Here is a 26,313-nt window from a genome sequence, read left to right as displayed (position 1 = left end):
GCAAGGATCATCAGCAGTTGTTTTGATTCAATGCATTGTTTAAGTATTGGAGCATGCCATACGCGTACAAAATGCAAGCAGCTTTAATATCTTGTGGTGACTCGTTCACTAAAAATGAAACGATTCGAAAGAACAACCATTGTGTGCTGCAGATTCACTCATTTCAGATGCTAAACGTAACTTACTCTCATTTGCGGGTGAATGTTTTATCTGTGGTTACTGACAGACGTGCATTAATCGTTAGCTGTCAGCAGCCTATACATCAAAAACAGACACAGGGAAGCACATAAAGTACGACAAATATTTGAGCATACCTTTTAACAAGACAAGCTTACATTTGCATTCATGTACAGTATAAAGAATATAAACAAAAACTCACCGTTTAACTTGTCAAATAGTGATGCTGCCTCTCCACTGCAGCCATGACACCAAAATTATGAATTTGCCGCCTGGACGTTGACGCATGCGCACTTTCTAGAACCAAAGGGGCTCAAACTTGCTCATTCAGAGGTGGGAACCAGCCAACGCGCAACAGCATTAATCATAACGTAAATGCAAAACAAAACTCTTCATCTGGAGCTCCAGCACAGGACTCCATAGGCTACTTATTAGGCACTTGCTCCAACAGGCTTGCTTCTCTCCTTTGGATCTCGGTCTGCCCATACGCTGCTACCAAGCCGACTAATCACAGAGCTTGTGCTATGTGTTGTCGCAATATATAGTTATATTTATTGGGAGGTGTGCATCAAAATCAGCGTCCCCCACAGTGAGGGGTTACAAAAGTATAATCAAGGCACAAGTATAGTCAGACTTAAGGATGGGGATGTTGAAATCCATCATATTGTCATTGTGGTTAGGAAGCTCAAAAAGAGAGATGGCCTTCAGCCAACTGCAAACTCAGGCTGGCTGTGATTTGACGATCGATGAGGCAGCCTCTATGAAGTTATCGATAGAGCAATCCTCACCCAATTAGTGCTGGGTAATCAATCAAAGCACAGTTTTATGTGTAATTGGTCAGTGAAGCTGGTTCTGAACCATCCAAAAAGTGTTCAGCACTATGGTGTAATGAGTTTATCTAATATTGATTTTCCTTTTTGTTATTTACAACCTCCATAGCATCAGACACAGTGGAAGTGGCAGCTCTAGGAAGACCTCTGTATCCTGGTGTGCTGTACGACGCCCGCAGTGATTCCTTCATCCGAGGTGATGCTCTGATATAAACCAGCTTTTCCTTCAGTACATCTTGCAGCTTTGCTGATTTACAGCTCACATTGTGTTCTTATTAAAGGTGCAAAAACATTACACATCTCACAGCTAATATCTACAGCAGATCTTTCCAACCCAGGCTCATTCTGAAAACATAGTCCCGCGGACGTTTCTGGAGACCGCGGAATACGTCCCGGCGGGTACGAACGGCTGCAGTTTTTGTTTTTGCGAATCTGCAAGTGCGGTTCGCGCCCGCTCTGTTCTTGCGTGAACCCACCAGAGGCCACTGTCCGACTGGCCGGATGAACCCAACCAATGTTATCGATCGACCCGCCCGCCCGCTCGCTTCCCTAAACCAGAGCAACAGTTTACAAAAGCCATCCAAAAAAAGAAAAGCGCTGATTTTTGTTTTTTTATTACCGCGTTTTCGGATCTCACCGTGTTTTAAAACGTAATTTTTGGGATTCTGTTTTTGTCTTACCTGATTGCTGGAACCGCTCTTCCCCGGACTCGAAACCCGTCGCTGTGGTCAACTCCTCTGCATCTCGAGCCTGCAGACGTACACGCTGAGCTGAGTGGACAAACAGGTTGCAGCGGGGAAGCCCTCCACAAGGAGGTAAGCAGTCGGCTGGCCGGCCGGCAGGCAAGCGCGAAAGGGAACAGCGTCACACCGCCCCGCAGCATTCGCTTGAAGAAAAAAAATGCAGCCGTATGTACTTCCCGGGACGTATTCCGCTGTCTCTAGAAACGTCCGCGGGACTACGTTTTCAGAATGAGCTTGTGTTGGATCTTTCAGTCAAACCTTCTGCTACTGTCAGCTGATCAGTTGAGATCAATCAGCCAACACAAACTGTGTGTAACTAACAGCATGGTCAAAGGTTAACTTTATCTAAACCTTTTCTTGTGCTTCTGAAAAAATTCATTTATTTAGTAGAATTTATTTTGATTTCTTTTTCAGCCCTGAATGTATTCAGACTCCAATTTTAAGTACACAACAAATGTAGACTGTATTTCTAATTGTAAGAACGAATCACATTCATCATTTATGCCTTAAAGGTGCAGTAGGTGATCTGCCCAAATGCTAACCGCTTAGCATAATATCTTTGGACGGCGGGGAGGGACTGTGATTCAAAGCCACACCCCCTGAAATCGCGAGCGCGCGCACCGCGTCACAACAGCAGACAGACAACCCACTAGTTCATGTCATTCGCCAGTTAGTTAGTGCCAGCGCCGTGCAGGAATTACATGTATTACTTAGCCACACTTACATGCTATTTCAGAGCGAATATTCAGAGTAGCGGTGAACAGTATAGGAAGGCTGTCAGTGTTCAGAAATGACCCAGTGTGAATATAAAAGCAACTTCAGCTCAATAAAGCAGGCTAGGCGGAATAGCGCTATTAACTGATGTTTTGTTGTTAAACTGAATATATATCTACATTATCGATGCTGTCAAAGGACCAAACTGAATATAAACACCAATCTTTCACCGGGAGATTTCAGTGGCTGAACAACACTTCTGTTCATATAAGTCATTCACAACAGAACACAATCTAACATCAGCTTAGCCTGACTAATAGAGTGTTAAAACAGAACATGACCTGTCTAACAGTAATACTTCAGCCATGGTGTCGTCCTTCCTCCAGCGTGCTAAAGCAACTCCAATATTGATTCAGGTTTTTAAAAGTTTCAATTCAGCATTTGATTTCTTCCGGTCTGTGATTGTCCCATGACCGTGCGGCTGCTTATGCAGACGTGCACGCGTGAATGGCGGATCTCGGTGAACAGATGCGCAGAAGTCCGAATCTGCATTTGCTGACAGACAGTCTGAGCTTCATATCGGAATTATGAGACATGTCTGTCCGACTCTATTTAATTGGATGAACATTTTTTAGTTTTATGCTTTACCCAGAATATGAAAACACATATAAACACATTTAGATCATTTACTGTCATCATTACTATTGCACTGTGAAGAGACTTTCAACCAGCACAACAACAACACATGCTTCTGAAGACCATCACCTACTGCAGCTTTAACATCGAGTTTTGATCTATATCTGATCCCATACTCTTCAGTTATACGTTAATTTGGGACCACTAAATCCTGCACGCCCTGGGATTTGCGTACATTCTCACGGACAGGATCTTGTCACTCTGAAGTTAGCCAGAGGATGCAGGGTTAACTAATACCCAGTTAGTCTGGTTGCCTCTTGCTCACTCGTACTAAACGTGTAGGTAATTTAGTCTTTTCCATACAACTTGCTAAATCAGCGATAACCAGAAATCGAATAGTCTCTGATGTGCCAACTGCTCCATACAGTGTCGTGCGCTTTGTTTGGCTATCATGCACTCAGATCAAGGTACTGCAGCACCAGCCTCCACATAATCTACTGCATATAAAAGATTTCAGGAGAATTCAGAATGAATCAAAACTCAACATTTTATTTTCCAGATGAAAGTGTATCATGCCAACTACACAAACAAAGAATAAAAAGTCAATTCAGAAATGTACAACAGCAATTACTAGAGTTCTAAACGTATAAGGTACGTTGCAGCACATCAGTCTCGGATGCAAAAGCTCAGAAGCTCATACACTGCAACTGGGCATCCTGGCTACAAGATCCCAATGGTATTTCTGCACCTTTCCCCTTAAATACTCAACTCAGAACACAGAACCATAAATTAAAGAGGATAAAAGCTTCAACAAATCCTCTGTCTTTGTTTTTAACCTAAAATCTAATCCCAACCTAGAGTAAAAAGTACTTAATTAACAGACAACTTCACATTTCAGTAGGACTCAAACTCAGCAAAATTGAGACCATTTACCCACAGAGACATTTAAAATGATACCAAACACTCGAGTTGAAGTTACAGATTCACAAGATACACCATATGAAGAGGATGAAGATTCGGTGTGGAATGTCAGTGACCTGATCTCTGAGTGAAGAAGTGATGGGGTGGCAGAGAGGGGGCACATGATGGCTAACTGAGGCAGTTGAAGAACTTGCTTTCCTGCAGATCTGCTGCTCAGACTAAAAAGTTTACTGGTTTATTGCATGGCAATTCTTATGGTCTGATATTATGGAGAGAATTAGCCATCCTTTCAAGTGTGTGGAGTTTTTGACAGGATATAATCAGCAACGATTTGATGTATCAAACATAGGGCATCGTATTGTGTATTCACCAATGCTACAACAAATAGTTAGATCACCTCTACTAAAAATACAAATGAACTGAATGTTACCCCTGATCTGTCTCTTAAAAACACACTTCTCATTTCAGGTGTTAAGCTGTGGGATGATAAATTACTGACTGAACATGTAAGCAGTCGTCCTCAGACCAGAACAGACCTGACGTTCAGCAGCTCTGACTCTCTCTCAACCAAATGCAGTCATCTGGACGTCAGTGGTTCCCTACAAGTCAGTTTTTTAGGCGGGCTTCTTGAGCTGGGCGGATCTGCCAGATACCTGCATGACACCACATCCTCAACCCGCCAGTCCAGGTTTACCATGTATTACAGCGGAATCACACGATACGAAGAGCTCTCGATGAACAAACTGGGCACCATCACCTACCCTCAGGTGTTTGAGCAGAAATCTGCAACTCATGTGGTGATCGCGGTGCAGTACGGAGCTCAGGCGGCCGTAGTGTTCAATCGCATGATCTCAGAAGAGGAGAACTTTGAGAGCAATGAGAGGGAAATGCAGGCCATGTTAAGGAAGTTGAAGTATAACATCCAGGGATCTGCAGCTTTAAGAATGACCAGTAAGGAAAAGGAGTTTGCTAAGAGAATCACCTGCACGTTTCATGGTGACCTCCATCCTGATCACAGCTGCGCCACATATGAGGATGCCCTGGAGCTCTTCAAGAATCTCCCAAAGATGCTGAAGGAGAACCCGCAGAACGCCGTCCCAGTGAAAGTCTGGCTGTATCCGCTGCATCTCCTGAACGCAACAGCAGCTCGAGTGGAGAGGGAAATCAGTGCAGGTACGGCTCGTGATCTTGAAGGAGTAATGGAGGACCTTGCAGATGCAGAGAGGACTTATAATGAACTGTCTGAAAGTAGGCTGGCTAATACATTCAGAGATATTCGAGAGCGACTGAACTTGTTTTATCAATCATTTAGGGTTTACAAGTCAATGCTGCAGAGCGCAGTCGGCCGGGTTTTACCTGCTATTCGAGGAGGACAGAAGGAGGAGAAGAGTCTGGAGGACATCCTGAAGATACACAGAAACTCTCCATTTAGATCTGACCAGCTGAAACTGTGGTTGAATGATTCAAAGCAGGAGATCAGTGTGCTGACTGCACAAATCAACTCACTGAAAGGGGTCAACATCGTAGCCCAGGAAGATCTCGATGTAGGGTATTCTGAAGTAGTCTGTTTGACCTTCACTTCTCTGAAGTACGATGACCCGTATCTGTCAGCCTTACAGAAGTTTGTTAAAACAGACAGGTTTAATCCGCCAGAAGGGGAACAACACCTGGTATCTGTACCAACTGTCAAAAAATGGTTTCGTGATCCTGCTATAATGTTTGATGTTAACTTTAACACCAAGGCTTTTAAATCATTCTTTTCTGCATTAGCACCCAAATTCGTCCTTGTTATTTCTGCCATCTCTGATCCGACCAATCCAGGCTCCTCTATCTATCTATATAGTAATGGGCAACTGGCAGACAAACAGGCTCATTTGTTTTTAAAAATAATGGCGGTCTGTAGCCCTGCTAGCGCTTTTAGAAACGAAGAATGGTGTAACTCAGAAAGAGTACAGAAATATATAGAACAGAACAACTAATGATTCTTAAAAATGTAATTTACTTCAGCACAAGATAAAGTCTTGAAAAATACGATGAGATATATTTTATTTTATTAAAAAGCAGCTAGTTTGTGTGGGCTGATGAATTTGTTGAACATGGCTGTCAACCACAAAACAATGTTTTGCAAAAACACGCATATTAACTATATCTAAAATGAACTCTTTTTGCTTTACTCAAATCAAACTCAGTTACAATCAAAACTCATCCTTGTTATATCCGACATCCCTGATTCATCCAGTCCAGGCTCCTCTGTCTATTATTGTGAACATGGGAAACTGAAAGATAAACGCACACAGAGTCTTGGAAAACCTCGAATTTTAAGACAATAGACATGACATTTATATTTCAAGTATGACCTGTCAGAAGAGGAGGCATGGTGGCTCAGTGGTTAGCACTGTGTCTTCACAGCAAGAAGGTCTCAGGTTTAAGTCCAGGCAGGGTTAGTTGGTGTTTCTGTGTGGAGTTTGCACATTCTCCCCGTGTTGGCGTGGGTTTCCTCCGGATTTCTGGTTTTCCCTAGTTGCTTTAGGGGAATTGATTAACTAAATTGGCCGTAGTGTATAAGTGTGAGTATGTGAATGAGCATGTATGGGTGTTTCCCAGTACTGGGTTGCAGCCTAAAGGGCATCCGCAATGTAAAACATATGTTTTCTTTCAGTCTCTTAGTCCCTTAATTATCTGGGGTCGTGACAGCGGAATAAATATTGAGTGGATGCCTTTCCAGCTGCAATCCAGTACTGGGAAAACACCCATACACACTCATTCACACACACACACTCACACTTGTACACTACGTCCAGTGTAGTTGATCAGTTCCCCTATAGCGCATGTGTTTGGACTGTGGGGGAAACCGGAGCACCCGGAGGAAACCCACGCCAACACGGGGAGAACATGCAAACTCCACACAGAAACACCAACTGACCCAGCCGAGACTCAAACCTTGCTGTATGGCCACAGTGCGTCACCACTGAGCCACCATGCTGCCCTATTTTAATACACATCTACAAGTCTGAAAAAATGTTTGCAAAATGATATCTGTACATCTGTTACACCACCTGTTTAGTGTGTAAGCAAGGAAGAAGTGTTTGTACAACAACATACAGGTGGTGCAAAAATATAAACCCGACAATAATCAAATGGCCCATCAATATTTACAAAAAAATTTGCTTTAACACTTACGGACATATTTCCAAGGTTTAAATCAGCCACAAATATAATCCTCATGTGTGTTAATCTCTACTGAGAGAAACTGAAAGGAAAACTAAACCGCATATATTGTGCAGTATCTTAAATGTCCAGTATGGTTATTAAAAATGTATATATATATATATTGAAAAGGCGTATCTGGTTATTATTTTGACATCAGTTGCAGTCAGGAGGATGTGACATAAATAACCAGTGGCAGTTTGAGACCACTGGTTTAAAATAATGAGTTGTGGAAAGAGTACTGAAATCTCCACTCAAGTAAAAGTATTGTTCTGTAAGAAATGATTCAAAAGCAGAATCACTGTCAGACTTAACTGAACAACTAAATGTTTTAAATGCTAAAAAATAGCTTTTGAAAAGAATTGGACTGCTTGTCTGGCAGAAGTGCTTCTGTGGATGTTGTTGATAATTAAAGAGACTTCACATGATAGGGACGTTGTCTTGATTTTATTTGGGATTCTCAGTTTGTGTAGACTGTAAAGGAAGACTCTCTGGTTCTGCTGTGCCTGTCAATCCTTACCAATTTCACACATGTTCAGTTAAATGCATTCAAACCTCTCCTTGATTTTAAAACAAATATCACTTCACTCCATCATGAGTTTATAACTCTTTACACACATGAAACATTTACACTTATTGAAACCAATGCATCGTTAAATAAACTCAAATTCAGAATAAATTTGTTTTAATTCTGTTCATTGGTGGTGTTTCTATACCACAGAAACAGGGGCCACACAGTTATATTTATCTTATCCTACACTCAGAATGTTTTCAGTCATTTGGTACATCATTCATTATTTTATACATCACTCTGCAATCTCTAGAAGTGGATGAAAATTTACATTAAAAAAAGCATTTTAATAAAAATATTTTATATTATTATTATATTCATATAATATTATTTATTTTATTATTGCACAGTAAAAAAAGACTGCACTAGCTTATTTCACATTAAAAGATTAGTAAAAGCCTGACTTGACTGCCCAACACACACACACACACACACACACATAGATCCTCGCTCATCGAGATGTGGTTGACATGGACAACAGAGGCATGTTAACGTGCCGTATAATGTACTAGGCATAAATAATAAGAGTTCAGAAAATGGCAATGGCATACTGTGAGCCTCAAACAGCATTGTTTCTGCATTCTCATGTTACTTCTGTGATTGTAAAATCCTGGTGAAAATCAGGCCAATCAGAACAAAGCAGACTCTACCAAGAGACACTCTAATACAGATTATTAATATGCAAGCCCCAAGCTGCATTTGATTGACCAAAAATCTTCCTAGTGATATGACAACAATCATCATTTATCCTCTTCAGTGTTGAGGAGTAACTAGTGACATAATTTAATTACAAAATAAAACTAACAGTAATTCATTACAGTTACTGAGAAATAAAATGTGTAATTAAACTACAGTTACTTCTAAAAATTTTAAAAATTACAAATGAGGTTACATCTAAAATAATCTTTAAAAATCTGGAATATGTTGAATAATATTAATCTGTTGCTTTGCCTGTTTTTGATATGCACAATACCTTCTGCTAAGGCCATTTATTAAAGCACTGCTATTCTGTGTTCACAGTAGATGATAAAGAAGTCACATGGGAATTAGGTGAAGTTTATTTATAAACTAATTTCGAGAGGAGCATGCGCTTATGATTGATAGCAGCTGGTCCACAGTAGCTAACACTGATTCACCAATCAGACGATTCCTTAACCACTATAAATATCCAGAGTATCCTACCTCAGCCATCTTCGTCTTGAAGAATCCCCCCTTCCATCCCTACTCCTCCCATTTCCTTGTCAGGGCAGCATGGAGGCCTAATGGTTAGCATCATTGCCTCACAGAAAGATTGTCACTGGCGCAGATACTACCAAGTTGGCATTTCTGTGTGGAGTTTGCATGTTCTCCCCGTGTTTGCGTGGGTTTTCACCGGACTCTCCGGTTTCCTCCCACAGACCAAAAATATGTATCATAAGTGAGCTGACAAATCTATATTGATAGCATAGACACTTGCATAGCACTCATGATCTACGTAAACATTATGAAGCAGGGGGAATTCTCGAGACCAACCTGAACTCGAACTCCCCTCTAGCCCTGCAATGGGGGGGAGCCTCGGGCTCGAGGATCTCACGAGCTCAGGGCTCTCTCTTGGGACAGCATGCCAAACACACTTCATAATCAATCATCAGCTAGGGGCGAACTCTTGAAATGGTCTGTACTCAATTAAAGTGCTGAACACTGTATGTATGTATGTATGTATGTATGTATGTATGTATGTATGTATGTATGTATGTATACACGTATATAAAGTTATTGTATGAGAGTTTTAAGTTTTAAGAGTTACATTTTAAAAGTGCTATATAAAAATAAGAGTATTATTAATATTGTAGCTATAACAATATTTATACAAATACAGGCTAAAAAAAATCTGTAGATTTAAGTATTTTTTATATAAAACATGAAATAAACAATTACTTTTAAACTTTTTTACTTAAAGCAAGTCCCATGTAGTATGTCCACTAAAAGACACTAAATATGACTTTACAAACTGTATTATACATAAATCATACGAACATGTATATTAGTTTATATTACTGAAAATAGTGTTAAAAATGCATACGTAATGGATATGTTTTATTTATATATATATATATATATATATATATATATATATATATATATATATATATATATATATATATATATATAKATAGAGAGAGAGAGAGAGAGAGAGAGAGAGAGAGAGAGAGAGAGAGAGAGAATATTTCATTCTTTTTAAATATTTCCCCAATGATGTATAACAGATTCAGGGCATGTGCTGTAATTGCAAATGTGTACTTTGGGCATCACAGTGCAAACCAAACACAGGAGCAAACACACACACACACACACACACACACACACATCTATACATATGCAGTTAGATAAGCTCATGCATGTGCACATGTCCTCTATGGGGGCAAAGGGTCGTTCTTTCCTTTACAGTGGACAAATATCACAACTGAGCTTCAGATTTCAGCTGAGCACTTTGACAGACGACATCATCTCTTAAAATCACAGAGACTGCAGGTAAGAATGTGAATGCGTGTTTCAGTATCGATGTGCATTGCTCAAATAGACTATTTAGAAAACTCTTTAAAAAAGCAAATGTCAAATCTCATTAAAGAGGTTTTATATAACTGTGTTTAATAAAATTGATTAATCACTGATGGAAACTTCCTTCCAGCTTTCAATAGGCATAGACAGCTGTGCAGTGTAAAGAGAGTTCCAGATCATGTTAGTGAGACGCAGTGTGTTTCTTTGCTTTATTTTGCTGAGAGTTTGTTTGTGAACAAGACAAGTCAGTGCAGCATTCTGTGTAGTGATGGGAAGTTCGGATCATTTTACTGACTCGGATCTTTGAGTCTCTTTCATCAAGATGAACGAATCTTTTTTCAAATCATTTTGATTCAATTTGCCAAAATATTATTAAAATGTTACGAATTGCTTCCAAACACATCTACAACTAGCCCAAAAGGTTGATCACACCACAAATAAGTCAAATAGAATATAAGATAGAGAAAATAATACTTCAGTGTTGACCTGCGCTTTTGTCTATGAAGGTATTGTTGTCTCTTTGCTCAGCTCACCTGTTCATGTCTTCAGATGTCAGGGGTTCATTCACGTTACACTGACTGTCTCATATAATCCTATTCAATGCACAGTCTAAGCCAGGGGTCACCAAACTTGTTCCTGGAGGGCCGGTGTCCTGCAGACTTTACCTCCAACACTAATCAAACACACTTGAACAAGCTAATCAAGCTCTTACTTGACATGCTTAAAACATCCAGGCAGGTGTGTTGAGGCAAGTTGGAACTAAACCCTGCAGGGACACCGGCCCTCCAGGGCCAGGATTGGTGACCCCTGGTCTAAGCCGATAGCAGCCATGATCGTTCGTTCATCATGTGGCAAAATGACTCAAACCCGAGCACTCGAGAGATGAACGGATCAATTCTTTTTCCGGCTCTAAACGCGTATGATTGGCTTCTGACAATGTGATTTATGTGATGAACGAATCACTCCCTGAGAGGACTCGTAGTTCCCGAGTCATATTGAAGATTCGTTCAAAATGAATGAATCGTTAATGAACAACCCATCACTAATTCTGTAAGAGTCTGAAAGATGACCCAGCTGTGATAGTATTGGGTTCTAGAGTAATGTTGCAGCACACATTCATTCAGGCGTCTGGTCTATTGACTTTATTCCAGTAGGTCTCCTTGTGAACTTCCCCCAGATGGCGTCACTTCTGATGTCCCTGAAGCAGCCGATCTGCATCAGCATGTGTGTTTATCTATGGCTGGCGGTGCTCGCTGTAGTCAACACAGAGGTAAGGGCACTTGATCACACATGATGCAAAAAATATACCCATGTGTGTTTCAGCTGATTTTTATTTTAATAGCATGTGGGCACTCTTTTTACTTAAACTGCTTGAGAAATTAATTCTGTAAACTGTTTAAAACAGAGAATATTACAACCCATAGATGAGACCGGGTCTGTAAATGAAGACACCTCAGGACTTCACATCTCTACATCGAGAAGAGTTAAGAAGAGTCCAGGTAAGATGTGCTGTTAACAACTGTGACCTTCGAATTCTAATCGCCCACTCCGACTGGGAGGCTATCCTGTGACTGTGGGATGGGAGGTGGGACTCTAGATTGTGTGAACAAAGATTCTAGAAATAGTCTTATAGTAACTTGATTTCAGGGGCGAGGTGGTGGAGGAGATGCATACGAGAAGTTGAAGAGACGGCTCTTGGTCTCGCCCACACATCACCAACACCAAGTCAACCAATCACTTTGACAATCACAATTTTTTGAGGAGTCAGCACTGGTGCTAGCTATGACTCAGAGTTATGGGATTTAGGGAAAAAAAAAAGTGTGTGTGTTCAGTTTTGTTTAGGTGAAAGTGCCGAGTTGTGAAAGAGGGAATTTGCACACCGTCAACACAAACAGATGTGCAGGAGATGGACAGTGATTCAGAGAGCTGTATTTACAGCAGCATAACTGGAGGACTGTTGACTATACTGTATAACTGAATATTGAAAATCTGAATAGTGTAGTGATATTACTGTAAACCTAATAACTTATTACGATCGCACCAGAGTTATTATTCTAACGTTAGAGCGCTCGTCATCAAATGCTCAAACTCAAATCAGAGAAAGAGGAGCATGCTCATCATAACTCATAAATATTCAGTGTTTCAAACATTTTCTAAACTGTTTTAATGATGAAATACACGTTTTTACACATTAAAAAATCAGAATCTTTAATATTTCACAATATAATACTGACATTTGTCAATATTTGTAGAAAAAGGAAAGAAGAAGCAAAAAACAGTGGCATTATGTGCATGAAGCACTGGGGCTGCGATACGTCATGCGACAATCTTGACGCGTCGCTGTGGGAACTTTATTGCTGCACTCACAACAGACATGAAAGAAGCATCAAGCGCGAGTGATTTACATGTTTAGTCAATGCAAAGACGTCAATAGACATACTGCAGCACGATATGCGCTAATGAGGCAAACAGGCCCGTGCAGAGACTGTCCAAACGGCATGTACAGGATACATTTTTAAAGAGGGGGGGTTGTTGTTGTTGTTGTCGTTGTTGTCGTCGTCATTGTCGTCGTCGTTGTTGTTGTTGTCGTCTGAAGAGTGGTGTTGTCGCACGCGTTCTGATCAGCGGTGTTGTTGCGAAAATTTTGTCGTTGTCGCGCGCGTACTGGAGAGCGGTGTTGTTGCGCAAATGTTGTCGTTGTCGCGCGTGTACTGGAGAGCGGTGTCGTCGCACGCGTTCTCATCAGCGATGTTGTTGCGCAAATGTTGTCGTTGTTGCGCGCGTACTGGAGAGCGGTGTTGTTGCGCAAATGTTGTCGTTGTCGCGCGCGTACTGGAGAGCGGTGTTGTCGCGCATGTACTGTAAAGCGGGGGGGGGGTGCGAAGGGGCGAGGGCGCGTACTCAAGAGTGGTGTTGTCGCGTGCCTACTGAAGGGCTGTAGGGAGGGAGAGTGGTGTGTCACGGGGGCACTTTTGATCATTTTGGAAGGGCACTTTCTATCCAAGACTAAAAAGGGCATGTGCTCTGCACAGGTTTAGCCCTATGTGTGCACATGCCTGGAGGAAAATGATGCAATTCGTACAAATGAAGTAGTGTGAGTCGAACGTCTCATTGCATGAATCACTCGAGTTAAAAAATCTGAACTTCAGTGGACATTCCTGTCTATTAACCAATCAGGAGCTTGCTCTTGTAGGGGTGTGATTATGATGTAGCTCCTGTTGTTGGTGTCCTGGAGGGAAATCCTCCTGCTGACACTGAACAACAGCTCATCAATCTGAGCTCAGCTCAACCTGCAGCACCGCTGAAAGCCTCCATCATCCAGGTATAGTTTCTGGAGGAGTTGATGAGCTCACAGAGCTGCTGCACCTCTGAAAGGATCTAGTGCACTCAGACAGTGTGCATCTAAGTTTCCTGGAAATGCAGAGTTTTTTTTCTCTCATTCGGCGTGCGGTATCAAACATTGCATGAAAAATACACGCTTAGAGCAGTTCCTCGAATCAAATATCTCGTTTGTCGGGAGGGGCATGAATGAATTCCCTGAATGAAAGAGCCAAACTGCAGTTAAAGTCCACCATTTAATAATTTGGCAAATAATTCAACTGCAGATGTCCATGTAAACACAGTCACATTGTCCGCTGTGGGTGTGTGTGTTTGACTCTGAAAGTCAGCGCGCCCAAATAGACACTCCCACACCAAACCTCTTTTCTTCCTCCGACACTCCCCCCTAAACAGAGCTGGACACGCCCACTTTTCTGACTTTTTCCAAAGTAGAGGTGTGAAAAAACCCTGCTGACACGAGGGGGTTTCATGGCCCTTTAAGGGGAAAACCTTGACTGGGTAAATTCAGGCTTGGCGTGATCTGGTGATCCATGAAGTTGAAGCTGTCTATAAAGCAATCCTCACCCAATTAGTGCTGAGTGATCAATCGAAGGCTATTTTTGTGCATAATTTGTCAGTAATAAGTGTTCAACACCTTCTATGATCATTATAGTGTAATGAGTTTATCTAATACTGATTTTCCTTTTTGTTATTTACAACATCCATGGCATCAGACACAGTGGAAGTGGCAGCTCTAGGAAGACCTCTGTATCCTGGTGTGCTGTACGACGCTCGCAGTGATTCCTTCATTCCAGGTGATATAAACCAGCTTCTCCTTCAGCTTTGCAGATTTACAGCTCACATTGTGTTCATATTAGAGGTGCACCAATATTACACATCTCAGCTGAAACCAACAGCAGAATTTACAGGATCTAATCAACAATGATTTCTAAACAATAGTGCAAAACATTGTTTACCCACCAACACTGATTACTGACCAGTATATTGGTGCACCTCTAGTAAACCCTGAATGTTACTCGTGATCTGTCTCTTAAAAACACACTTCTCATTTCAGGTGTTAAGCTGTGGGATAATAATACACTGACTGAACATGTAAGCAGTCGTCCTCAGACCAGAACAGACCTGACGTTCAGCAGCTCTGACTCTCTCTCAACCAAATTCAGTCATCTGGACGTCAGTGGTTCCCTGAAGGTCAGTTTTTTCGGCGGGCTTCTTGAGCTGGGCGGATCTGCCAGATACCTGCGTGACACCAAATCCTCAACCCGCCAGTCCAGGTTTACCATGTATTACAGCGGAATCACACGATACGAAGAGCTCTCGATGAACAAACTGGGCACCATCACCTACCCTCAGGTGTTTGAGCAGAAATCTGCAACTCATGTGGTGATCGCGGTGCAGTACGGAGCTCAGGCAGCCGTAGTGTTCAATCGCATGATCTCAGAAGAGGAGAACTTTGAGAAGACTGAGAGAGAACTGCAGGTCATGTTGGAGGAGATCTTCAAGTATAACATCCAGGACGATTCACAAAGGAGCAATGAAGTAAATGAATTTGTTGAGAGAATCACCTGCACGTTTCATGGTGACCTCCATCCTGATCACAGCTGCGCCACATATGAGGATGCCCTGGAGCTCTTCAAGAATCTCCCAAAGATGCTGAAGGAGAACCCGCAGAACGCCGTCCCAGTGAAAGTCTGGCTGTATCCGCTGCATCTCCTGAACGCAACAGCAGCTCGAGTGGAGAGGGAAATCAGTGCAGGTACGGCTCGTGATCTTGAAGGAGTAATGGAGGACTTAAGAGAAGCAGAGATAACTTATAATGAACTGTCTGGAAAGAGGTTAGCTAAAAAATTCAGAGATATTCGAGAGCGGCTGAACTCGTTTTACCAATCATTTAAGGTTTACAAGTCAATGCTGCAGAGCGCAGTCGGCCGGGTTTTACCTGCTATTCGAGGAGGACAGAAGGAGGAGAAGAGTCTGGAGGACATCCTGAAGATACACAGAAACTCTCCATTTAGATCTGACCAGCTGAAACTGTGGTTGAATGATGCAAAGCAGGAGATCAGTGTGCTGACTGCTCAGGTCAACTCACTGGAAGGGGTCAACATCGTAGGCCAAGAAGTTGTAAATCGACGTTATTTTGGAGTGATTTGCTTGACTTTCACTTCTCTGAAGTACGATGACCCGTATCTGTCAGTCTTCCAGGAGTTTGTAAAAAGGGACAGGTTTAATGCACCAGAAGGGGAACAACACCTGGTATCTGTGCCAACTGTCAAAAAATGGTTTCGTGATCCTGCAACTCTTTCTGCCATGTCTCGTGCCACAGATGATTTCAAAAGATTATATTCTGGATATGCTAAGCCTTTTCAGGAAGAGACAATCCTCTGTGTTATTTCTGACATCTCTGATTCTTCCAATCCAGGTGCCTCCATCTATGCTTATTCATATGGAGAATTGCAAACTAAACGGTTTCCTTCACTTTAGCCTCAGGAGGGTGGTGCTTCTCCATCTGATACCGATTAAAGTAAGCCCAGAGTTGTGGAAAGATTACTGCAATCCCCAAAAAAGTATGCAAAAGTAAAAGTCTCAAGTACTGAAATGACTTCTTGTGTGGTGTGAGTGCTTTTGTGTTGATAATAAATAAAGAGACTTCAGATGATGATGATGCAGTGGTCATGAATGTCTTTCAGCTCCAGTGAATCACATCTGACAGTAAAGGAAGAGCCGGTCCTGCTGTGCCTGTCAATCTTGTTCACCCACAATGCTTCAGAACATCAGTCTAGGATCACACTTTCTCCACTGAAGTATCCTGATGATATGATAGTTAAACAAGCATTCAGTTTTCATGCAATAGTGGAATGGAGTGACCCTTGGTGATGTTATGGTATTGTCATATGTATCTTCTGCACAGTGAACACAGCTGCATGTTATTAATGGCAATGTGTATGCACAGATGTACTGCAATGAGCTACTGAGGCCCATTGTTGTGCCATTCATCTACTATTATCAGCTCATGTTACAGTATAATAAAGCATGGCACCCTGTCGGAGGATCTGTACTCAATTCCTGGAAGCTGAAAACTGGACGTGTTAGCCATTGAGCCTGTTTGAGATGCTTTAGATTTGCATATACGACAGCGTGTTCCACTTCCAGCCAATATCCTGCAACATTTCTACAGCCAGAGAGGAGGAGCGAATCAGCATCCACAAGCCATGGATGCTATAAAGGAGACAGAGATAGCTAACAAGTTTTATATACTAGAGTAAAATTGTTGAGTAACGTCTTGATACGTTTAAAGATGTGTCCTTTTACTCTCACTCAAGTACATTTTTAGAGAAAAAAAATCTTTACTTTGCTATATATATATATATAGTGGCATTTCTCTCTTGTGCACACAGCCAAGCATCAACAATGTTAGCCACACCAGATATGGGCTCACCCACAAAATAGGAACAAAAAGTGTGAGAGTGTGTGTGTTTTCCAACACTGAGGGTTGTAGCAAGAAGGCCCAGTTCATTTTGCTGTGATGACCCCTGTTAAAACAGGGATTAGGCTTAACGCCCCATTCACACAGGGAGTCAGCTTCAACGCTTCACATTCACTTTGAATGGGTGATGTCAAGCGTTGCTGAACCGCTTTGTGGATCTGTTGGCGCCACTTCAGTGCATTGCTCGCTGCAGAAGTTGGGACTTGCTCACCTTTTCAAGCACCGACGGAAGCGTCAGCCAATCAGATTGCTGTATGCAAATACACCAGCTATATGTTTCAAGACCCTCGCTGTCTATGTACGGAGCAGAATGTTCTCACACTTTATTTGAATGTTTGTTTCTGTAAAGGATCAACATGAGGGTGAGTAATTATTGACAGAATTCTCATTTTTGATCAAACTCTCCCTCTAATGATTAGATCTGATAGGCCTTCACAGAAGATCATATAACTACAAGGACATGTACCTGGACAAGTGTGTACTTTGGCTTGTACAGCAGTGTGCAGGTCCTCTATGGGGCAAAAGGACAGTTTATTCAGAGGATAAATATCACTTGTGAGATCCGGCGAGCTTCAGATTTCAGCTGAGGACATTAACTGAAGATCTCATCTCTTAAACTATCAAGAACACACAGAGACTGCAGGTAAGAATGGGAACAGCTGCTTGTGTTTAGAGCTCAAGTAGACTATTCAGAAAGCTCAGCTCTTTTAAACGTCATCACAGACACTTTATAGATTTGTTTTAATCAGATGAATTGATCATGACTGAACTGCAAATAAAGCAATGTCCTTCAGTTTCTTCAGAATCAGAATCAGTTTATTGCTAAGTGTGCTTCACACACACACACACAGTTTGTTTTGGCTACAGAAGCTTCCAGTGTACAACACAAAATAAATATGGAAAAAAGAAATACGATAAGCATTAAACAGAGATGCAGTTAGTCCAGTAATCTGGATGTTGAGTTGTCTGTACAGATTTGTTGTAGATATACAGGTTATACGGTGCTGTGTACACATGTGAATGTAGAAAGTATTGCATTGTAAATAGATATAAGGTGCTGTGTACAAGTGCGTATGAGGAAGTATTGCACATGTTTATTGCACAGTTGGGTGATATTTAACTGTATATAAAGTAGATGGCCTGAGGAGAGAAACTTTTCCTGTGTCTGGCTGTTTTTGTGCTTGGTGCTCTGAAGCGCCGACCAGACGGTAACAGTTGGAACAGGTAGTGTGCTGGGTGCGAGGCGTCCAGAGTGATCTTGCGAGCTCTTTTACTCACTCTGGAAGAGTTGAAATAAGTTCTTGAAGTGTAGGAAGGGTAGTGCCAGTGATTCGTTTAGCAATCCGGACTATTCGCTGTAGTCTACAGAGGTCAGTTTTGGCAGCTGAGCTGAACCAGACGGTGACTGAAGTGCAGAGGATGGATTGGATGACAGCTGAGTTGAACTGGCTCATATTGTGTTATTTATAGTCTAATTGCAATAAGTGCAGTGAAAAGAAAGTTCCAGATCATGTTAATCAGGCAGCTTGTTTTGCTGAGAGGTAGTGCAGCATTCTGTGAGAGTCTGAAAGATGACCCAGCTGTAATAGTATTGGGTTCTAGAGTAATGTTGCAGCACACATTCATTCAGGCGTCTGGTCTATTGACTTTATTCCAGTAGATCTCCTTGTGAACTTCCCCCAGATGGCGTCACTTCTGATGTCCCTGAAGCAGCCGATCTGCATCAGCATGTGTGTTTATCTATGGCTGGCGGTGCTCGCTGTAGTAAACACAGAGGTAAGGGCACTTGACACATGATGGTAATCAGATGTTTTGCAGGAGATTTTATTGTAAAAGTTTGCAGACACACTTTACTTACATTTGTTCAAGAAATAGTTTAGTGACTGTTTCTTTAAAACAGGAAATATCAAAAGCCAGAGATGAGACTGATTCTGCAAATGAAGAAACCTCAGGACTTCACATCTTAACATCGAGAAGAGTTAAGAAGAGTCCAGGTAAGATGTGCTGTTAACAACTGGAACCTTCTATTTTTAATCCTCTGTGATTGCGGGATGGGTTGTGGATACGTTTGCATCGTTTCTCAGTGAACTCTAAGTGCCTCAAATAAAATTATGACATATATGTTTATACTCCAAACTCAACTCATAACTTCAGTCTAGTGTCTGTAATAAGTCCTTCTGTGAGATTATTCTACAGTCATCTGTTAATAAGTCATACCAAATCAACAAAAGCTGTTGAGTCTTCTGTTCATTCAGTGAGCTCTATTTCGCCAGCGGATCTGCTGGGTTTCTTCATGTATATTTGGGGAGGATCTTGGGTTTCTACATGAGTGAACGCTCTAGCTTCAGAGAAGCCTGTACTGGTTCATGATAATCACAGGCCATTTAGTCCTTCTCAAACTCAAATACAAGCTTAAATCATTTCCTCGATCCTCCGTCCTCCATTCTGTGATCTAGAAACTGATCAAAGTTCTTCATTGGAGGTATTCCAGTTGTCTAATTGCAGCTTCAAGAGGAGCGATTAGCAAGACAACACAGCTGAACTCTTCCTTTGTGAAACATGATATAGGTATAAAGTCTCCTCGCCTGCTCATCTGTCACAATAACTTTAACATGTGTTTTATCTTTGCACACGTTTCCATAGTGAGTAATACAGGCCTTATTTCTGAATGGAACTGATGGGATTCATGAGTAATCAAACACACTATCAAGGTTGAAATATAAGTACTTATCTAAAGCCTCAATTATTTACTCCTTCCCTCACATCTATAAGTGTTGAGGATACAGGGGGGGCAACTTTTAGAGCAATGTTGCAGAAGTCTCCACAAGAACGCAAATCCCTTCTCTTCGATGTGCACGATCTCTCTTCAGTGTTTGTGACCTTCATGTCAGCTTCCAGGGCAGCATGCGGATCACTTTAAGCGGATGGCGTAGGTGAGGATGATAGATTACACTCGCTGTTTCTAAGAGTTTAGAAGAGTTTAGCTTATCGTGGAAAACATTAATCGAATCGTGAGACAGAGAGCCGTCACACCAAGCAGCAGAGAAGACATTTCTTTGTTACATACATCATGTTGAGGGTGAGTATTATCATGCTATATATATACGAATAGCAATTAAACGCTAGCCGTGTCTGTTTCTCACAGTTCATATCCATTTTTATGTCATATTTTAATTACCTGTAGCATTTCTGTCCATCCATCCATCCATCCATAAGTTTGAGTTATTAACTATAGGTTATAGTTTCCAGGTTTCCTGTAAGGATGGGGTGACAGGAGAGATCAGCGTGACGTGTTTCAGGTCGATGATGGAGAAGCTGCATAGTTTGAGTTGGAGGTTATTTATTGTCAGCATGACATGATGATCCACTCATCTACAAAAACTTCAACATGTTTCAGAAGAAGCTGACCATTTCTTTCATTTCATCTTTCTTTTTTACTTTTACCTGTCAAGATGATTACAGATTTGAACAAACACACTCACACAACTTCTTATTTATCAATTGTTTATTGTTGTCTTTTAACACATCGCTGTGAGGGAAATGTTTAACATCGTGTCATTATTAATATTTATACTGCAGTGAAAACGTCTAAAGCTTTTACTAATGGGCAGAAGGCAAGCCTTTGTGTAAATCTGGTTGATGTAATAGAAAGAGATGATGACTGTCCAGCTTGTGTTGCTTCATGCTGCGGATGAGATGCTCAGTGTGGACCCTCAGTCGAGCGATGGACGGGGTCTCCCTCACAGTTGCTCTTACTCTGGACACGTTACTCTGGATGTTGCAAGTTGTGAACCTAAATCAGATGTGATGCATGTAGATGTGTAAATCAGAAAGAAATGTATTAGGTTTTGCATATAAACACTTGTGCTTAACACATTTGTTTCAGCTTGTTATTTGCCTATTACAGGGGTGGCCAACCCTGTTCCTGGAGAGCCACCTTCCTGCAGATTTCTGCTGCTCCCCATATCAAACACACCTGAACCAATTAATTAGGACCTGAACACCACGTGATCATTACAGGCAGGTGTGTTTGATATGGGTTGCAGCTGAAATCTGCAGGAAGGTGGCTCTCCAGGAACAGGGTTGGCCACCCCTGGCCTATTACATGACACACTAGGGGTGGCACAGTGCTGCAGTAGGTAGTCAAAAAGGTCGCTGGTCCGAGCCTCGGCTGGGTCAGTTGGCGTTTCTGTGTGGAGTTTGCATGTTCTCCCTGCGTTCCCGTGGGTTTCCTCCGGGTGCTCCGGTTTCCCCCACAATCCAAAGACATGCGGTACAGGTGTATTGGGTAGGCTAAATTGTCCGTTGTGCATGAGTGTGAATGAGTGTGTGTGTGGATGTTTCCCAGAGATGGGTTGCAGCTGGAAGCACCAACTGACTCAGCCTAGGCTCGAACTAGCGACTTTCTTGCTGTGAGGCGACAGCACTATCTACTGCGCCACCTGTTACTTCTTTCATCTGCGTTAACTTCTAGCACATCATTGTTTGATCGTACCTTTAGAGCCATATAACACCAAAAGCAGCATTGAAGCAGTGTCCTTTCAGTCACTCCACCTCTTCACGGAGACTGTCAGCCTGATCTGGTGTATTAATCATCTGCCGTGGGTTGCAACAGTATCTGGATGCAGCCTTTATAATGCAAGCTGAGATTGCATCCCTCAGCCATGCAATGTCAGACACAATGCACTCAATAGAGTGAGTGATGTCATTGGGATGGGTGGGGTTAGGGGTGGGATTAGTTGATGCACTGCACCAGGTCTGCATCCAGAACTCCTCTTGTGGGTTGTGGAACTGAACAATAATGATGTTCCAGATGCTGAGCATCCACTGTCACAGGATCCTCATCAATTTAAGTGTAAATCTCCCTTCTTTGCCATGCTCTGATGTGTTTAGCTTTCACCGCTATTAGATTTCACTGTAGAAAGTGCTATGCGGAAGTAGAGAGCCTGACTGAGAGTCTACCGGAAACACATCAGCAGAGTTCATGCATAGATTCTATTGAGAAACAGCCCATGTGTCTGACGTATTCTGGTGTTTAATAGTGCATAATCCACCACCTGCTGGACTGGAAGTATGAGCTGCAACTTAAGGGACGCTGATTCAGCATATGTCGAGTCATCAACTAATCTATTACATACTAGTTGAACAGCGAAAACTTACCAGCTTATGTTGAAATACCAAGTTTGTTGTTTCAACTTACAAAATCATGTTGAAAAAAACTAAATGCAGAATGAATTCTTTACAGTGTGCTGAGCACACATAGGGGAACTGGCCCACATGATCTCTTCAGAACAGGTGGTAAGAACACAGAACCTCTGGAATATGGTGACGTCAGTCTGAACTTTGCAGGGTTGATCTAGACCGGGGGTCACCAATCTCATTCCTGGAAGTCCGGTGCCCTGCAGGGTTTAGCTCCAACTTGCCTCAACACACCTGCCTGGGTGTTTCAGTATACCTAGTAAGACCTTGATTTGCTTGTTCAGGTGTGCTTGATTAGGGTTGGAGCTAAAATCTGCAGGACACCGGGCTTCCAGCAAGTTTAGTGATCCCTGATCTAGACTGACAGAACTGCCCCACAGCAGAAGCGAGCATGGTTACCCAGTTTCAAGTGCTAGCTGGTGTTTTGATGAACTTACTGATCCCAGTGTTTGTGGGCTGAGACTGCTGAGCATTTACAGCCCATTGGACACAGCTTATGTAACCCCGCCGGTCCTACACCACCCGACCCATTCCGAGCTGGTATCGAACCGGTGACCTTCTGCATGGGAGTCGGTTGCTCTACCAAGGAGGCTAAAGACCATGGCCTCTAGCGTCTGTTGCTAGAGCACCTTTAGAGGTCAGAGGACTGAGGTTTACCTGAACACCACCCACTAGCTGGCCTCCGTTACACTTAGAGAAAACCTGACACCACTTGAGAGAGAAGTGAGACCACACTTGAATAAAACTGAAAAAACTTTCTGTTGAAATAATAATGTCGTGAACACACTGAACGCTTGGCTAAATATAAATACTCAAGGTTGTCTTGTAAATTCAAATGATCTTGTCTTGATTTAGCTCGACCTTCATCTTTCATCATCCTTCATCGTTATTTATTCAATATTTTCTTTTTTCTTTTTTATATATATAAACAACCATGGCATCAGAGATACTGCAAGTGGCAGCTCTAGGAAGACCTCTGTATCCTGGTATGCTTTATGACGCCCGCAGTGATTCCTTCATTCCAGGTGAGGAACCAGCCCAAACCAGCGTTTCCTTCATTGCACATGTCAGACTGTCTGATTTAGAGGTGCAGCAGTATTAAATACCTCAGTGAATTAAAACCCTTCTCATTTCAGGAGTAACGCTCTGGGATAATAAATTACTGACTGAAGATCTAAACAGCCATCCTCAGACCAGAACAGACCTGAAGTTCAGCAGCTCTGACTCTTTCTCAAGCAAATCCAATCTTCTGGATATCAGTAGTTCCCTGAAGGCCAGTTTTCTGGGGGGGCTTGTTGAAGTGGCTGGATCTGCCAGATATCTGCGTGACACCAAATCCTCAACCCGACAGTCCAGAGTTACCATGCATTACAGTGCAACCACACGATTCGATCAGCTCACGATGAGTCACCTGGGCACCATCACCTACCCTCAGGTGTTTGAGCAGAAAACGGCAACTCATGTGGTGACGGGGGTGCTGTATGGAGCTCAGGTCTTCATGGTGTTTGATCGCATGCTTTCAGAACAGGAGAACAGTGAACACATTGAGACTGAAATGAGCCTCATGGTGAAAAAGATGACGTCAGTAAACGTAGACGCGGCTTTTAAAATGACTGATTCTGAAAAGAAATCTGCAGAGAAAATCTCCTGCACATATCATGGTGACATCCATCCTGGGCAGAGCCCAACCACATTTGAGGAGGCAATAAAGCTCTATAAGGATCTGCCAAATTTGCTGAACCAGCAGACCGCAGTCCCAGTGAAGGTCTGGCTGTATCCGCTGCATCTCCTGAACTCAGCAGCAGCTCGAGTGGAGAGAGAAATCAGTACAGTTGCGGCTTTCACTCTTGAGGGAATAATGGAGGATTTGGCAGAAGCAGAGAGGACTTTTAATGAACTGTCTGGAAGTAGGCTGGCTAATAAATTCAGAGATATTCGAGAGCGGCTGAACTCGTTTTACCAATCGATGAGGGTTTACAAGTCAATGCTGCAGAGCGCAGTCGGCCGGGTTTTACCTGCTATTCGAGGAGGACAGAAGGAGGAGAAGAGTCTGGAGGACATCCTGAAGATCCACAGAAACTCTCCATTTAGATCTGACCAGCTGAAACTGTGGTTGAATGATGCAAAGCAGGAGATCAGTGTCCTGACTGCTCAGGTCAACTCACTGGAAGGGGTCAACATTGAAGAGCCAGAGAACGTCTACAGTAGTTCAAGTTCTGGTAAAGTATTCTGCTTGACCTTCACTTCTCTGAAGTATGATGACCCGTATCTGTCAGCCCTACAGGAGTTTGTGAAAATGAACAGGTTTGATGCTCCAGAAGAGGAACAACACCTGGTATCTGTAGCATCTGACGGAAAATGGTTTCATAACTCTGTTACCATCGCAAATATGATGTATAATTTAAAGGTGTTCAGCTTTTTAAAGGTATTTTATTTTACCGGGCTTGTTTTTTCAGCCATGTCTGATCCATCAATTCCAGGCTCCTCCATCTATTTGTTTGAACAAGGGGGACTAAAACAGAAAAAGTTAGAGGATGATTACAGGTATATAATAAGCTAGAGTTACCTAGCAGATACAGTTGAGAGTAAGCTGAGAGTTGGTGAAAGGCATCGCTCTCTACTGAAATTAAAGTAATGCTACTTAAGACATCACTCTCTTGAGCACAAGTTTTCTCTTGGCTGATGAGTTTGTTCAACACAATGTTTTGACAAAAATACAAAATAAATAAATGGTGTCTAAACTGCCCTAATGTGTGCCTTATTTAATATAAGAAGGAAACTCAATAACAATGCTGCTGATCATTACAGTCCCTGTCCAATGCTAAAACACCCTTCATAACTCCTCCAAACCTCACCTGCTCTTCAAAACACTCTCCCCCCTCCTCTGTCCTCTACCTGCTCTCTAGTCTGGTCTGTCAGCAAATGAATCTGCAACATGTTTTTGATATAGTGAACCACCAAACTCTCTTGGCTACCCTCAGCACTATAGGCATTTCAGGAAGAGCACTCCAGTGTTTCAGCTCTTGCCTCTCAGATAGGTCTTTCAGGGTATCTTGGAGGGGGGAAGAATCCGACCTGCACCTGTCACGATTGTGGATCTGTCTGTTCTTCTATGATGTGTCTGCGTGTGTGTATGTGTGTTTGTGTGTGTGTGTGTGCGGTGTGGTGCGTTATGCGTTATGCGTATATGCGTGTATGAGTGTGTGTGTGTTTAGGTGTCTCTGTGTCTGTGTTAGAGTCGCGTTGCTGTCAGTTGTGTTTACTTTATCAGCTGGGTGGTCACGTGTACGCTGTCACCAGCCTTGCCGTGCGCAGCACCGCTCAGCTGTAATCAGCGGACCACAGGTGCAGCGCATTACCGCGCCTATATATGTTCAGCGTTTCTGTCTCACAGTGTCAGTTCGTTATCTTCACGTCTGTTTGTCTGTGTCCTGTCAGGTTCCGGTCGCTGAGTTCTGGTCGTGTGTCGCGGGGAGAGCTCTGTGTTTGGACTCTTGTACCTTATCTGTTGACGGCTCTCTGATCTTGTTCTACAGTGCTCCCTGTTCGATTATTACATTTCCTGCTGCTCGCTTGACTCACAAATCATCTGCCTGCGTTCATCCTTCTGTTATTCTGTCTGAGTCAATAAATATCTTTTACTTGCAATTGGGTCTCCCTGTATTTCGTGACAGAACGAACTGACCACTGAGATGGACCCAGCAAGTGTTTCTAAGATCCAGGATTTCCTCGCTCACATTTCAGCCCGACTGGATCATCAGGACAAACAAATGGCAGTGACCAGCCAGGCCATTGAGGCGCTGGTCACGCAAGTTTCTGAGCTCACGACTCAGGTTCAGAGACTGGGTTCTGAGCTTCGTACTGAAGCCGTCCAGCAAGCTCCTCCCACCATTCCACCAGCAGCTCATGCGCTAGAAGAGACCCCCAGATCCACTGAACCGCGACTTCCACCAC

At 42.5% G+C, this 26,313-nt stretch overlaps 4 protein-coding genes across 13 annotated transcripts in view; 3 read left to right on the top strand and 1 right to left on the bottom strand.

The window, feature by feature from the left end:
- LOC108179091 (stonustoxin subunit alpha-like) overlaps positions 1–7,656 on the top strand; it is a 12,961-nt gene extending 5,305 nt beyond the window's left edge. For all 3 annotated transcript variants that reach the window (XM_005171534.6, XM_068218461.2, XM_002661019.7), the window contains exons 4-5: positions 1,117–1,203; positions 4,490–7,656. In XM_005171534.6, coding sequence (XP_005171591.1) covers positions 1,117–1,203; positions 4,490–6,000 — 1,598 coding nt within the window. In that variant the 3' untranslated portion in view covers positions 6,001–7,656. The remainder of the gene's footprint in view (positions 1–1,116; positions 1,204–4,489) is intronic.
- Positions 1–16,333, top strand: part of zgc:172253 — a 21,638-nt gene extending 5,305 nt beyond the window's left edge. The window contains exons 1-5 of one of the 5 annotated variants that reach the window (XM_017352935.4): positions 10,090–10,310; positions 11,492–11,607; positions 11,743–11,836; positions 14,390–14,470; positions 14,731–16,332. In XM_017352935.4, coding sequence (XP_017208424.1) covers positions 11,515–11,607; positions 11,743–11,836; positions 14,390–14,470; positions 14,731–16,157 — 1,695 coding nt within the window. In that variant the 5' untranslated portion in view covers positions 10,090–10,310; positions 11,492–11,514 and the 3' untranslated portion in view covers positions 16,158–16,332. 5 annotated transcript variants of the gene reach the window in all.
- LOC100331338 (GTPase IMAP family member 7-like) overlaps positions 1–26,313 on the bottom strand; it is a 217,413-nt gene that overhangs the window by 27,586 nt on the left and 163,514 nt on the right. The window lies entirely within an intron of this gene.
- Positions 17,659–25,105, top strand: si:ch1073-464p5.2. 4 transcript variants are annotated; one of them, NM_001076767.2, is made up of 5 exons: positions 17,659–17,803; positions 18,844–18,936; positions 19,061–19,154; positions 23,304–23,384; positions 23,496–25,105. In NM_001076767.2, the coding sequence occupies exons 2-5, from the start codon at positions 18,844–18,846 to the stop codon at positions 24,917–24,919; spliced, it is 1,692 nt and encodes a 563-aa protein (NP_001070235.2). In that variant the 5' UTR covers positions 17,659–17,803; the 3' UTR covers positions 24,920–25,105. The 4 variants fall into 4 exon arrangements, with proteins under 4 accessions (NP_001070235.2, XP_009297258.1, XP_005171567.1 ...); XM_009298983.4 differs by having other exon boundaries at positions 17,735–17,803; positions 18,821–18,936; positions 23,496–25,104; XM_005171510.5 differs by having other exon boundaries at positions 17,735–17,803; positions 18,818–18,936; positions 23,496–25,104.

The sequence above is a fragment of the Danio rerio genome, chromosome 3 (assembly GCF_049306965.1).
Source record: "Danio rerio strain Tuebingen ecotype United States chromosome 3, GRCz12tu, whole genome shotgun sequence".
NCBI classification, from domain to species: Eukaryota; Metazoa; Chordata; class Actinopteri; order Cypriniformes; family Danionidae; genus Danio; species Danio rerio.
The sequence above is the reverse complement of the archived record's forward strand: the minus strand, read 5'-3'. Positions and strand labels throughout refer to the sequence as shown.